This window comes from Anser brachyrhynchus (assembly GCF_964034855.1).
Source record: "Anser brachyrhynchus genome assembly, chromosome: 27".
Classification (NCBI taxonomy): domain Eukaryota; kingdom Metazoa; phylum Chordata; class Aves; order Anseriformes; family Anatidae; genus Anser; species Anser brachyrhynchus.
Genome location: NC_137720.1, coordinates 2713166 through 2727980, shown reverse-complemented (window position 1 = coordinate 2727980; position 14815 = coordinate 2713166). Strand labels below are relative to the sequence as shown.

Genomic DNA, 14815 nt, shown 5'->3' with positions numbered 1-14815 from the left:
GCTGCGGGTCCCGGGGGCGCCCTGCAGCGGGCACCGGCACCTCGGGGCTGCCCCCGCTGCCGGGCATCTGCCCCGGGACGAGGAGGAAGAGCCCGGGGGGGTGGTGGTGGGGGGGAATTCCCGGCCCGCAGCATCCCGGCACGGCCCCGACCGGGCTCTGCTCGGCCCCGGGCTGCGGCGGGGAGGAGCCAGCACCGGCACCGGCACCGCGCCGGGTCCTGCGGCAGCACCGCTCCGGCTCCGGCACCGCTCCGCTTCCAGCACCGGCACCGCTCCGGTTCCGGCACCGGCACCACTCCGGCACCAGCATCGGTACCGGCACCGCTCCGCTTCCAGCACCGCCAGCGGGCACCACTCCGGTTCCAGCGCCGGCACCGACCCCGCTCCAGATCCCAGCACCGGCCCCGCTCCGATTCCAGCACCGGCACCGCTCCGGCTCCGGTACCGCTCCGGATCCCAGCCCCGGCCCCGCTCCGGTCCCAGCCCCGCTCCTGCTCCCAGCCGCGGCCCCGCTCCGGTCCCAGCCCCAGCCCCGGCCCCGCTCCCCCTCCGGCCCCGGCTCCAGCCCCGGCCCCGCTCCCAGCCCGGCCCCGCAGCGCCGCCCCCGCCCGGCCCCGGCCCCGGCCCCGGCCCCGGCCCCGGCGAGGCGGCGGAGGAAGGAGGAAGGAGGCAGCGCTGCCGCGGCCCGGTGAGTGCCGGGGGGAGCCGGGCTGGGGGGGGACCCCGAGCCGGGCAGCCTGGGCTCGGGGGCTGGGGCTCCCTCTTCTGCTTTCGGGGCTGTTGGGGAGGGGACGGCAGAAGTTGGAGGCGCGGTGAGGGAGGGCTCAGCTCGGACCAAGCGCGGCGAGAATTTCCAGCGGTCTGCCCGCTGCTGGAGGAGATCCCTGAGCGCGTTTCGGTGCTGAGCGTGGGTTAGGGAGCCCTGCTCGGTGATTTCCCCCCAGTCAGCTCCTCCAGCGTGTGCTGCTCGCTGGGGGGCCCAGCACAGGTTGGGGGGGGGGTGAGGGTGGCCCGGAGGCTGCGGGGGGCCACGCAGCTGGCTCCGGTGTGGAAGTTCGCGGGGCTGCTTGCAGGAACCACACGCTCTGCCCGGCGTGCTCCTTGCACTGCTGCCTTGTGCCCGTCGCTATCGGCCACGTCCCTCCGAGGCGCCTGTTGCTGAGCTCCCGGGGTGCGGAGCAAGGAGCTCCCCCCAGGCAGGACTGCGGGGAGCTGGTGCCCCTGCCATGCCAGCACCCGTGCCAGTCCGCCTTTAACAAACCAGCTCCCCTCTCAGTGAAAATAAACTGGAAAGAGCCTGCAGGCTGCTGGGCGCGATGGTGGCACGAACTCTGAAAGGAGAAAGCATCAGAGGTGGGCCTGAGGCTGCTGGCGAGGGGCTTTTTGTGCTCTGCATCAACCAAATGAACCATGTGAGCGGTGTGCTGGGGTTGGAAGAGTTTGGGGGGGGGGGGGAGAGCTTTGGATGAGCAGCAGGCAGAGAGGTGGTGCTATGGATGAGGTCTGTGAAAGGGCCAGTGCCTTCAGACAGGACCCGTGTCCTGCTTTGATTTCCTCCTGGGTGGTAACGGGGCAGCACGTAGCGCTGCGATGCGTGCTAACACACAGCTGAAATGGGGTAAATGCAAGCGGAGTCTTGTCTTCCAGCCTCACGCGGTTGTGACAGGGCATCTGGGTCACCCCAGCCGTGCAGAGGTCATCCGAGGCAGTTCCTGTGATCCTGGGAGGGTTCCCCTGATGCAAACGCCGGGCTGTGGTGGCAGTCGGTCAGTTACTGGCATGGGGACACACGGGTCTCAAAGTGCGTTCATAGTCGCACATAGCAGCATCCTGTCCTCTGGGAGATACAAGCACGTCGGTGGGACACGACACGTCCAAGAGCGAGGTGCAGAGAAGGAAGAGGCAGGGATAGAAGCTGGGAACCTGGTTCAACAGCTGGCATGGCCTTGAAACTTTTTGTGTGTGAGGCATCCAGCTCTCAGTTTGCTCTGATTTTCAGACTCTCTTTGACTGTCATGCCAGAAGATTTCTGTGCTGGTTTTGGTGCCTGTACTGCAGGACCACTTCCTTCTGATGGGAGGGTTTGCAGATTTCAGATTTGTTCCCAGGCGCCCAGACTTATGCACAGGGTCTGAATGAAGATAATTAATAAATCAGTAGTGGAATAACCTCCCCAGCAATGACTGGGTGTTCCTTCTCTCTTAACTGCTTGGAAGAGCAGAAATGTTACAGCTGAAGAGCAGCGCTCCAGTGATCTGACTGTCCCTGGCCGTGCCGTGGATTCTCTCTGACCTTGGACCCGTTGCTGTATCCCCATGTCTGAGTCTCCATCTGTTAACACTTGACCTTGTTTTGTTCTCGCAGGTTTGCTCCCTGAGATCTGTAGAGCTTTGGGATGCTGGCAGAGCTAGGCATGGAAGTGCTAAAATGCTCGTTTCAACGCCTGAAGGTCCCTTTCACCAAACAAGCTCCCTTTGTGGTCCCTTGAATGGACCCTTCACGTAGGCTTCGCTGGCAAGAGCGTGACAAAGCGAAGCGAGGGTGTCACATAGCCAGGCATTACAGGTGACCGAAATGCAGCAGACGTGCCCTTTTTCCTGGCTTCCAAAGTAGCTATTTTAAATCTTTAGCTGCTGCCTTTCGTGTGCACTCACTGCCGCCGTCGCTGTGTCTGTCACAGCTGGGCACGGCTGGGCACGGCGGCCCTGCAGGTTTGGCCTTCTGCTGCTGGCACTGTAAGCAGACAAGATAGATGAAGGCAGCTTCACTTTGCATATGGGAAAGTGGAGAGACAAACGGCTTGCTCCGGGTGCGGCAGGGAGCCTGTGGCAGTAAGGGAGCTGAATTTTGACCTCCCAAGTGCGCAGGATCCCTCCTTTTGCTCTGTCCTACGTGGTGCCCCCAGCCACTTGGTGAGACAGAAACCCGTGTATTTACTTCACGTATGTCGTGTATGCATTAAGATATTAATGCTGCAGTTTCCACTGAAACCATCCCCTTGGTCTGGCCTTCTGGAGGGAAATCAATGTTTGGTCATTCCTTGTAAACCCCGAGACATTCCTCTGGCTTCCTTACAGACCTGAGGTTTGGGCCAGGAGCTCTGAGAATCTCCAGAAAACCTGGGCCGTATGTTTGGAGTCACGTCCAAATGATTTTAGGAGTTGCCAGGAGGGTTTATACTCACTAAAGGCCTCCCAAATTCTCATTCCACACTCGGGAGAACTGAGGCAAAGCAGCAACTCCGTGGCATTGGCAGCGGGACAGGGACTCCGGGCTCTGGGGACAGCGACAGAGCTCAGAAAAGCTCCGAGCCCAGCTTGGCGTGAGTTTCACTCTGGGTAATTAGTGAAACCCCGAGAGGTCAGCTCTGCCCCTGCTTGATGACGTGCCCTTGGTTCGCATCCATACAGATAGACAAACAAGAAAAGGTCCCTGTTTAAAAGGCCCTTTAACCCCTTTTAGCAAACTCTGCCCAGGCAGAGGTTTGACCTGCTGAATTTGCTTTTCTCCAAATTAACTCACTTCTGCTGTTTGTAGAGGGAAAACTGATAGCAGAAAGCAACCTGTTGATTAATGTAGATGTGAAAGGCTAGATTACAATCGGGTGAACAATTAACTTTGCAGAGTCGATCTGTAATCAGATGAAGCATCTTTTGCTCTCTCCTACTATGCCTAATCAAGGTTTCTTTTCAGGTAGCGTTTTGCCCGCAGCCAGCACTGCTCATCTGCTGCTTGTTTGCTCAGCCACTCACAATCTCGGCTCCTATCTTTGTCTAGCCAGCCTGGCTGAAAAAGAAGCCAGTGTGAAATTGTTTTCAAGCCACAGAGCAGAGCAAGCAAGCCTCCAGAGATAGCTGGGGTTGGCCTGCACTGCTGACACCACTGCAATATCTCATCTCCTTTGATTCTTTCTTTGCCTCCCTCCTTTCACGTGGCTTGTTTGTGCTCCATCTCCAGTCACAACCTGAGATCGGTATTCTCTTGCCTTCTGGGTCTCCTCGCTGTTTTAGGGATGAGCTCCAAGCCGCCACAATTAAGTCTCCACTTCTGCAGCCAGACTTGGTGCTCTGCGTTCCCAACGGGAAGAGCCCACAGGGCTGATCCCTGCTGAAACCCTGACCCTTTTTGCACCTGAGCAGCAGCTGGGCTCCTGCTAAAATTCTCACTCCTGTGCTGAATACTTAATGACCCACAGCTTGAAGAGCTGCAGGAACACAGATGACAGAGCAGGAGGCTTCCCCAGGTTTTGGGGCAGTTGCTCCCGGGAGTTGGATTTGGGCACTTTTTGCTTGCGGTGTTTCTGTGCCACCATCTCGTATCAGGTACTGTCCCTGCGGCGCTGGGGGGATAAATAACTTGCAGAGTGCTCACACTGTGGAACTGAGGGCTGTTTGACCCGCTGTTTTCAAAGATTAATGCTCCTTGCTTTTTTGGGAAGCAGGCCTCCCGGAGCAGCTCAGGTGGGGGCATTTCAGAGCATCCCTGGCTGCGCGCAGACCGCTGCGGTCTGTCCCTGCGTCTGCTGCTGACCTGCTGGGAGCCTGGCTCTCTATTGTGCTTCCCTTTTATCTCCCTTTGTGGATTTAAATCAGGAGCATTTGGAAGCAGGGACAGTTTCTCATCGCTGCCTTTTGCACGGTAGTCCTCAGTCTCTGGGGCCAGCATAATGAAAATAATACGTAACGCGAGTAGCGAATTTCTGATGCGATGCCATCGGTGCCTGGTACCGGTCACCTCTGCCAGCCCCGTGGGAACACATGGTATCATCAGAGCTGTTAGTGCTTGTGATGCACAGCGGAGGAAGTAAACAGGATGGAGCAGTGCAGGGTTTGCTGCCCTTTTAGTAGTACATGGAAAGGGAAGGTGACGGTGCACGGCTTCTCTGTACCTGGAAGGAATGGCACTGCTAATGAGGGCACTTCGTTGCAAATTAATGGAGCATTTAATTCGATTATTGTGTTACTCTTTGTTTGCTACACCCATACAATTCACCCTCATGACACCCTTGAGCTGGCACTATCATCCCCATTTATCAGATGGGGAAACTGAGGCCAGGAGCGTATTCCTGGCCCTGGCTCCCAAACCTGAGGTCTAAGCAAGTCTCCAGTGCTGCTGCTTTGTGCTGGGCTGGAGCTGAGAGCTGGTCTCTCGCTGGGGTCTGGGGAGCTCCCCCAGAGGGACACTGCTGTGACAAGAATTTTATTTCTCTTCTGGGCACCTGTTCAGCCTTTCCTCACGACCTGACATGCAGGGAAGTGTTTTATTGCAGAAGGCTTCTGCGTGATCTCGCTCCCCCTCCCTCTCTTTCTTCCCCAACCTCTGAAATGCCTGGCTGATTCCTTTAAAACAACCCCAAATTCCCCAGCCGGGGGCTTTGGAGCAGGGCAGGGGGCTGGGTTTGGCTGGGTTCACAGAGTGCTGCTGTGGGTTTGATGACTTTTAATTGAATTGCTAAATTAGAAAGAGGAGACTGTTGAAGCTGATCAGGAGCACTGCAGCCTCGGAACAAATCAAAATGTGCCTTTTTTGGGAAGCAGCAACACTCCAAGCCTTCTGCTTGTTTCTGCCGTTTCTCTATTTTGGTTTAAACAGTTTATTTCCACTCAGTCTAGTTAATTATTTGATAAGCGTTGATACGCTGGAACCACCTGGGGGCTGTGATTTATGACCCCCACTAGATTTAGCTGCACCCCCCCTCACCGTCGCTCCTCCATCGTGCCCGCTTCTCCCCGCGCTGCCCACTCTTGAAGCCGTCTCTATTTTTAGTTGCTGAATCTGATGAGGTTTGTGAACGGGAGCCGTAACTCTGCGAACATGCACGCGCATATAAATTCACGTATGGAGGTTTTTTTGTTGTTGTTTCTTGTGTTCCAGCATGGAGCTCCCCTGGGAGCATGGTTTTACGCTGCCTAGCGTGGCTTGAATTGTCTGGGGGAAAGCCTCTTAGGCTGGCAGCTTATGCACTGAGCCTGTGCTGGAGCAAGTGCTGCTGATCTGTAGGTACCAGAGACGTAGCTGGGGGCCTACCGGGGTCTACAGTAGCACTTTGGTTCCTTTTTTTTTTTTTTTTCGTCTTTCAGACTCTGAATATCTAAAATTGCCCAGAGAGGCTGTGGATGCCCTATCCCTGGAGGTGTTTAAGGCCAGGCCGGATGGGGCTGGTGGGAGGTGTCCCGAATTGGGTGATCTTTAAGGTCCCTTCCAACCCAAATCGTTCTGTGATTCTGTGAAAATCTGGTTTGAAGGGTGTCGTAGCCGCTGAGGTGACCTCTTTTCACCCAGGAAATGTGTCCTCCTATCGCACCTGCCCGTGCGGTTGGGTTAAACTGCTCCCTGCCATGCTTCACCAGGCACCCGAGTGTAAGTCAGCGCTGCTCCGCTGAAGTCAGGGGACCCACAGCAGCACAAGGCGTGGTGATTTTGGCACCAGCCAAGGCTGTGAGCATCACAAAGCCTCTCCAGTTTCCTTGTAGGATCTGTGCTGTGATGTGTGCTGTCACCTAGATGGCACGGAGGGCTGGAAGCTACCCGCTCATTTCTGCAGCGCCAGCATCGCCGCTGGCCTGGCGGAGAGCGTGCTGCCGAGGCTCAGGCAGGGTCTGCTCCCAGAACGCCAGGTCGAGGCAGCAGGGATCTATAAAGAGCAGAATGAAGATGGAAATGGTGCTGAGGTAGTGGTCTGGAGGCCGGATCCAGTGCTGGATCTCCTGGATGCTTTCCTGGCTCTACCACTGCCTTGCTGTTTGGGTTTGGGTGAGTTGGGTCCCATCTCTGTGCCTCCGTCTCTGAGGGGGGATAGTGGCCGAATTCACAGCTTGGCTGAGGTATTGGTGAAATGCTTGGGTGTCCTCAAACAAAGTCATCGGAGGGGTGAGGAGCTGCTCCTGTGTTACTTTAGGCATAAAAACCTTTCCAGCATCTGTTCTTCATGCCTCAGATTGGAGCAGTGATTGAAGTGTGAGGAGAATCTGCTACGGATGTTCCCGAGGGCCGGTCAGCGTGTAATTATTAACTAACTGCTGCACGGTAATTGCTGTGCCACAGCCTGCAGGAAGTATAGGCGGTCAGGAACACACTGTATCTCACAAATCCCAGCCTGCTCTTATCTGTCCTTTGTATTTTGCCCATCACGGTGGTATCTGACTTGCAGCCCTGCCCATCAGGCTCCCAGGAGGGACGTACCCAGCTGGGTACCTCTGCCTGCTCTTTGCTTTCAGTGTTTGCAGCCGGGGGACTGAAGGCCAGTGTTCATCCAGAGCAGGGAGCAGCTGCATCCCGGGCGGAGGCAGCAGGGAGAGCCTCTCCTGCAGGTCTGCCAAGGTCCTGCTTGAAGAAGACCACATCTAGGGGCGAGCTTCGCAGCCCTTGCGATCTGCCTCTACAACGGCAGCATTGATCCCGTCTGTTTTGGGAGCGTGGCACCGGCCAGAGGAGGGAAACGAGCAGCCCTGGAGGCTGAAAGCCTCCGTTTGTCCCCAGAGCAGGTTCAGGGCTGCTAGCAGAGCTGCACTGGGGGGACCACCTGTGATGGCACGTGTCCCGAGCAGAGCTGGCCATCATTTGGGGTCCCCAGGGACCCTGGAGAGCCCGTGTCACCCCTCACAGCAGACAGAGCAGGGGCAGGACCCGTGCAGAGCCCATCAGCTGGCCCAGCCCTGGTGTATTTTGCTTTTAGAGGTAGAGCAGGAGTCTGAAACGCTGCCCGGTGTGGAGGAAACCTCTGCAGGGCCAAGCCACACTGCAGGCTTGTGTGGTCGAGGCAAGAAACCTCCAAGGGACGCCTCAGACTGCCCCGATCGGAAGAGCCAAGGGGTTTGTTTTTCCGCCTGTTTTGGCTTTTGATGCAAGGCAGAAAACTGCTCTGAGGTGGGGAGGATGGGTTGTCAGGGCCGCCGCAGGCTGCATGAAAAGTCCTGCTCAGCACCAAGGGCTGCGCCTGTGGCCGAGGGGACATGGGGACACGGGGACCGAAGCCGCAGCAGCACAGATTGAGTATTGCATTTGCCGGCTGCCTCCAAACTGTTTTCAGCTTCTTTGAAGGGGCTCAGAAATGCCAGGATGGTCTGGGGCACCTGGGCAGCCTCCCAGCACCTGGGCTTTAGGCAGAAATTAGCAAACACTATTTGCAATGTAAATGGGTGTGTGTGAGACAGGATGAAGAGGGGAACGTTACCTGCTCGGGAGTCTGAAGGAGGCAGAACCGGCAGATCTAACGCTTTTTGGTCGTACCCAGGGGTTGCGTAGTGTCTCATCCAGAAGACAATTAAAAATGCAAAGAGCGCTGCTGTGTCCCAAAACTGCTCTCTCCATCAAGTGAGCTGTCACAGCACGCGCCCCCCAGCACCACCGGCACAACCCTCCCAGCACCATCCTCCTGCTTCAGCAGTAACCCTGAGAGCCCCTGGAAGGAGCAGCAGCAGGGAGGAGCTCTCCTGGCGCTCCGGCTGCTGCCCTGTCCTAGGGAGCTGGGGCTGGGTTGAGCTGCGGTGCCCCTCGTGCTGCCCAGACCCTCCCAGCCCCAGGCTGCAGCTCCACGGGGACGGAAACACATTTCTTCTGCGCAGGAGGTGCGGGGAAAAGGTCCACGTCAGTCGTTTTAATTCCCTGAAAACATGACACAGTATCTGAGGGAGAAGGCGTGTTTTTATAAATTACCATTAGCAGCGTGTGTTCTATTTAAGTACTTAATCCCTTCCAATCCCTTCCTATTAACGATTAATTGTGCAACTAATCGCACCATGATAGCAGCACTGCAGGCCAGGGGGTTGCGGTGGGCGCAGGCAGCACAGGAGAGGAGAATTGGGTGGGAGGGGGCGGCACGGCTCAGCTGATGGTCTGCCGCGTGAACACCAGCCAAATTTCCCGTTTCTTTGGGTCTCAGGATTATAATCCTTTCTTATCTCGAGCGGTTTCTGTGAAGCACACAGCTTATCGGCTTGTGAGGCAGGAGAGGAGCAGGACTGAACACAAGCGAGCGAGCTCTGAGTGCTCCTGCTTGATGTAGTCCCTTCTCATCTCCCTTCCCGAGCCTGGAGCCCCCTTGACTCTAGCGGCTTGTTGCCGAGCACCACGTGGAAGTGTGGGTGTGCTCTGTTTTTGGGGGGAAATGTCTGAAATTGTTTCAGGACTTCTGGTGTCCTACAAGAGGGCAGGAGGATGCAGGCCACAGGTCAGCCAGCGTCCACTAGCACCTATCCTTCCCTAGCAGTGCCAAGGACTGGTGAGTCTAGCCGTGTGTGTTCCTGCAGGAGATCTCCCTCCCTCCCTCCCTCTCTTCCACTCTGTTTATCTCGTTCTGCACTCTGTTATCTCCCCCATTGCCAAGGCTCGTGCAGAAATGCATCGAGTTTGTCAAGGACAGCAAAGCTGGGGGAGCCCGAGCCAGTCCGCAACGAGAACTGGGGGGGTTCGGAAAGAGGAGCAGGGAGGTGGCTTGGGAGGGAAGAGATGGGATGGGAGGGGAAAAACGAGGTTCAAAAAACAGATTCTGTCTGTTAAAAACCATCAGCTGCACTTGCTTTGTGTGCCATTCTCATGACTGACACCGCAACTTTCAGGACACCAAGCTGGGGCTTGGCCTGGCAAAGCAGATGTTATTTACAGTTTAATAAGGAACAAGGTTTATCTAAACAGTGAGCGCTCGCTGAGTTCCCAGATATGCGTGAAATGTTGCCCTCCATAGGGAAGTGAGCAGAGGTTCGCAGGCACTGAGGCATGCCTGATCTGTTTGTACATCTGGGATATCTCCCTCTGGTACCCAGGCAGGTCGGAGTGGGGGTTAACATGAACATGTCGTAGTGGTGGGGGTTAGCTGCAGCGGGGTGGCTTCCTCTGGGCAGCGCAGAAGGACAGTGGGATTCCCTGGAAGGCAGCACCTGGGATGTAGCAGGACAGTCTGGTCTGCTGGCACGTCTCGTCCTGGGCTGCCAGGAGACGTCAGGCCACCTGGGGACATCAGGATGAGGAGCAAAGCACGGGGAGCTCGCTGCGTCTCGCACCAGCCTCCTGCCTTTCCGCTCTCCTGGCTCTTCCTCTGGAAGTTGGTGGAGGGGGCAAGGCCGTTACTGAGAAGGGTTTTGGGCTCTGGGCACAACCTGGTTGGCAACCCCCAGATCTCAGAAAGTGGAGCTGCCCATCTCCTGTCGATTGCTGTGCTCAGATCCCATCTGGAGCTGGACCGTCCGAGGATCCGCTTCATTTGCTTGCGCCGGTTGTTCCCTGAGACGTTTGCTACTGTGAAAATCTCTCTGTTTGTTTCTGCATTATTCCTTCCCTGCGTGTGGCCCAGACAATGTCTGGTTTTCACTGCGCTGCCCAGCCCCTGGCTCTTTGCAAAGTGCTTCATGCGCAGAAAGAAGGCGCGCGGTGTTCTTGCGGCTCTATCAGCCCTGAGATCTGAGAAGCCACGGGAAGAGAGGAGGAGAGGAAGGGACACTCGGCTCCTCTCGGAGCACAGGGAAAAGCTGCCAGCTTCGGGATGGGCAGGGGGTGCAGGGGAGCTCAGCACCCAGGCAGCACCGCCGAGCTCTTGCAGAGTCCAGTGCTTCGTAACCCATCTCACTGGGACCCCTGGCAGCCACCTGCTGGTTCGGGGGGCTGCTTAACCCCCCTGTGCTGCTTCAGGGGGCTGCTTAAACCCCCCCAGCCCCACGGTGCTGCCCACCTGCACAGCTGCCCCCGGCTGGGGCTCAGCACCGCTGCGGGAGCCCTGGTAAGGAGGGAATAAAAGGGCTCGCAGCATCGCTGCTCCCATTCTGGAGGAGACGGGGATGCCAGGAGTAATTACAGCTTGTGCTGTGCTTTGAAATCCTCCGATTCCTCGAGCGTTGGCTCGTTGTGCTCCTACCTGTGTGGCTGCGTCTCTGAGCACGAAATGCACAGGCACACGTGCGCAGGGCCCTCCGAGGATGGGTGCACAACTGGTTTAAGATTAAATACCAGATTAGCGCAATCCTTGGCAGGGAAGCAGACTTGCAGTGTTTGCTCACTACCTTGCTATCATGTGACTGTTCCGGAGCTTTAAATAAAACAGATTTGAAACGCTGCTGCAAAGAGTTTTAGGTGCCTAATGCCGAGCGGTGGGACCGCTGCTCCGGGGCGCAGTGCTGGGGAGAAACCCCCCAGCAGCTGGTGCCGGAGTGGGGAGCAGTAGTTCAGGAACACCGGCTCCTTTCATTCATTTCTTTTCCTGTTGCTGCAGAAAGATCCGTCCGAGCGTGGCGTGGGGCCGCTTTATTAGCAGGGTTGGCTCCAAGGAGCTCCTGGGTCTGAGCTCCCGGTGGGAGGAAGGCGCCTTAATCCCCTCGGAGCTGTTTGCGGAGTCTCCGCAGCTCCTCCTCCCCGTGCCGGGCTGGGTGCACAAAGCCGTGTTTTGCCTCCCTGCCGAGGGGTGCCGATGGCCTGCCCGGGGGGCTGAGCGGCACAGACCCAGGTATTTGCAGCGGGTGGGGAGCGTGACGGGCAGAGGGACGGTTTGGAAGTGAGGTTCGTGGCAGCAGAGCATGGCAAGCTGGGCTCCGTGTGCTTCTGTCCGCTCTCCTCGAAAATGCAGGGTGAGAGCTGAGCTGCTCATTGCTCTGACTGCTCGTGGTGGTGCTCCTTATGAACATTGGGCTTCTGGTTTTGTTAAAACCATTTTCTCTGGGAAATGAGGTCCTGTCAAGACCCTTTGATGCCACGGTTGCCCTGGTAAGGCTTTTTGTGGGAGTCCAGTCCTTGTTTCTCCTCCCCACCTTTTTGGTGCGTGCTGTCTGCTGTCCCCCTCCGTTTCCTCCGAGGTAGTTGCGTGGAATTTGAGAAATGCGGCGTCGGGTGTACAGGATGTAATTTGTTTCCTTAAATACCCTCCCAGGAATGCCTTCAGCAGGGGACTGGGCAGGGCTGTGCGATCCCCCAGCATGGCTTTTGGAGCAGGGGCAGCGTGGCACCAGCTGCAGTGGTCGTGGCTGTGGGCAGCAGGTCCGAGCCCCTGCCTCTGGCTTCCCCCAGCCTTTGCTGGTGCCCTTCCTTGCAGCCCTGTGCCAGGAAGAGAGGGCTTGGTAGATGAAATTAGGGGTCACAGGGAAAATCAGAGTATTTTCTGGTAGGGAGACTGCTGCTTCTGTGACCACTGCAGGAAAGCAACTCCTGGCTCTCCGTGAGCTCGCCTGCACGGCACTTGCAGAGCAGCGAACGAGCTCGCAGCCTGGGGAGCTCTGTGTGGGCTGGGGAGGGAATGAAAGCTCCAATTACAAAAAGAAAAGGAAAGAAAACAGCAATTAAGAAGCCGGCAGACCCTGCGTACCCTGTGCTGGGTGAGGGTGTGGGTGGCAGCGTGGCGCAGCTTCCTCCAGGGGGACGGAGCCGCAGGTGTGCTGGGGGGAGGCTCGGAGGGGCTCGGTGCTCCTGCGCCAGGGATCTCCTCCTGCATGGATCCTCCTCCCACCTGGCGATAAAGGCAGGGCAGGTGCTGACAGCCTGGGCCGCAGGTTAAACACTCCTGGGAGAGAAAAGAAGGGGCTTTGTGCTGCTGACACCGAATTTCGTTGGCAGCAGGAAGCTGGCACCCCCTGCGCTGTCTGTCTGAGCTGCCTGGGACCTCTGGCTGCCAGCTATGGGGGGGGGGCAGCGTTTGGTTGGTGCTTTGGGAGCGTTCAGCGGGATCGGTGAACACTTTATTATCTGTGCTTATATATTCAGGAGCCTCTGAGTGCTTTGGGACGTGGTGTGATGGCCAGGTAACGGGGAAGCGATGCTGGGAGAGGGCAGCACAGGACCCCGGGTCTCAAGGGGCTCCTAAAAGGTGCAGGCGGGCGTCCCAGCGAGGTCCTGGTGGCACAGCAGGGAGAGCCAATCTGCCTGGGGTGCAGCTTGGGTGCTGTTAGATAACTGTCAGCCAGTAATCAGCTGGGTGTCATAAAAGGCAAGAACCAGGCTGGCTTTTGCTGCGAGTGTTGCTCTCCGGCAGTTCCGTGTGCTGCTCTTCCAGCAGCTACTCACCGCGCTAGGGACTCGGCAGACGCACGGCGTGGTGCTTGGGAGGGACGCGCCTGCGGGGTAGGAGAAGGATGAGAGGAGAACGTGGTTCACGGAAAAGGGGTGACAATAGCTAAATGTCCTGCGGCAGATCGGCAGCACCTCCGGGAATATACCTGAGCTCTGGAGTGCTGCTTCTCTGGCAGCCCCAGCTTGGCTCTTTGCCTCCAGACAGCTCATTACAGCCCGGGTCTCCTGGCCGTGGCGTAGCACCGTGGGGCAGTGCTGCCATCGTGGTGAGTGCTGCCAGACATGTGCCCTGCGTGCCCAGCTGACGGCAAATTCAACCTCAATAACTGAAATAGCTCCTGCTGCAAGATGAGCATCTCCTGGAGCCCAACACAACCCTGGTCGGCTCTGAGACAGGGAAAGTCGCGTGGTTGTGCCAAGACTCGTGCGTCTACTGCTGGTCCTGCGGATCTGCTCTGCAGCTGGAGGCAAGCAGCAGCAGCAGCACTTCATCTGCTGGAGCGGGGGACGGGCTGACGGACACCGGCTGTGAGCCTGGGCTGCTCATCCCCTGGAGACAGTGATGGTACCAGAGGGACACTGGCACGGGCACCTTCGGGTGGCTCTGCACAGCTCCCAGGCAGCAACAAGGCAGGCATTGAGGCCCTGCTGCAGCGGGCGAGCTGCCTGTTATCGGCCTATTGTTGATGCAGCCGAACACTGGACGCTTCTCTCAGGTTGCCCTCTGCCAAGGAATAAGCACCCAGTGTTTGTGGCTGCCGGAATAACGAGGGTCATTTTAGTGCCCTCCTGGGCGCTGCCCTGATCTCACCACGGGCCGGGGAGGGAAGAGCCAAGGGAGAGCTGCCGGCTGCGCCACGCAGGGCTGCGGGCACGGCAGGAGGCAGAACAAACCTCCTTTGTGCGCTCGTGTTACTGGGCTCATTGTCGGCACTGAGACAACGGGGAGCGGAGCCGCATCGAGCAGAGCGGCGGCGATTCCTGCTCCCAGCCGTGCATCAGGCACAGGTTATAGGTTTCTGGAAAGGCTGGGGCTGCGGGAAGCTGTCCGTAGCATTTGCCTTCCCAGGATGACTTTGTGTGTGGCTGGAGTTTCACCCGTGCTGTCATTTCCTTTCTAACGATGTCCCGTGGCACCATCGCAGTGAGGGAAGCTGCTGCGGAGAGGAGGGTGGAAGCCCTCCGTGTGCCCCACAAACCAGGCTGCTGCCAGCAAGCGTCCCGTGACCGAGGAGGAGGCAAAGAAATGAGAAGGGAGGAAGGATGCATCATCATTCCCGACATACAGCTGGGGAAGGCAAGGCGTGCGGAGACAGAGCTGGGGTGGAAGCCAGCCTCATGCATTTGCTACGGGCTCATTTTTCCTCCCAAGCCTCCCCTGATCAGCAGATGTGAGAAGAGAGGACAGCGAACTCCTGGCTGCTGTAATCACCTCTTCCTGGTGCACTGCGTTTGTTGTAATCATAGGAGCCAGTACAGGAGAGAGAAAAATTGTAACACGAGGGTGGACAGACTCCCTGGAGACCCGAAGTTTCCTTTCCAATCATGCCCAGCGCGGTCTCTGCCCTGGGATGATGGGCTTGCTGTTTGCTGCAGGGCTCCCGTAGATTAATAGGAATTGATTGCACTCCCTCCCCTGCAGGACCACGACCTCCTGGCAGGGGCTTTGTTTCCTGTATGGCAGGGAAATGTCAGGGCCCTGCATAGCAGAGCGCAGCAACGGGAGGCAAACGTGCAGGGAGGAGAGCTGGCCTCGCTCTCTCCCCTCATCTCTCCCCTTTTTGGGTGTCATTGCTACAAAGAGCCGCACAGAAAAGGGTCCTGGTGGCAG

At 57.6% G+C, this 14815-nt stretch overlaps 1 protein-coding gene across 2 annotated transcripts in view; it reads left to right on the top strand.

Moving 5' to 3' along the window:
• Positions 1-543: 543 nt before the first annotated feature.
• Positions 544-14815, top strand: part of CDK18 (cyclin dependent kinase 18) — a 34174-nt gene continuing 19902 nt past the window's right edge. Inside the window, exon 1 of one of the 2 annotated variants that reach the window (XM_080569515.1) lies at positions 544-688. Coding sequence is in view for 1 of the 2 variants with exons in the window: in XM_080569514.1 (XP_080425640.1) it covers positions 4219-4322 (104 nt within the window). In the remaining variant the exon portion in view is untranslated. Of the gene's footprint in view, positions 689-714; positions 4323-14815 lie in introns of those variants that run through there. The other variant, XM_080569514.1, reaches the window with a different exon arrangement.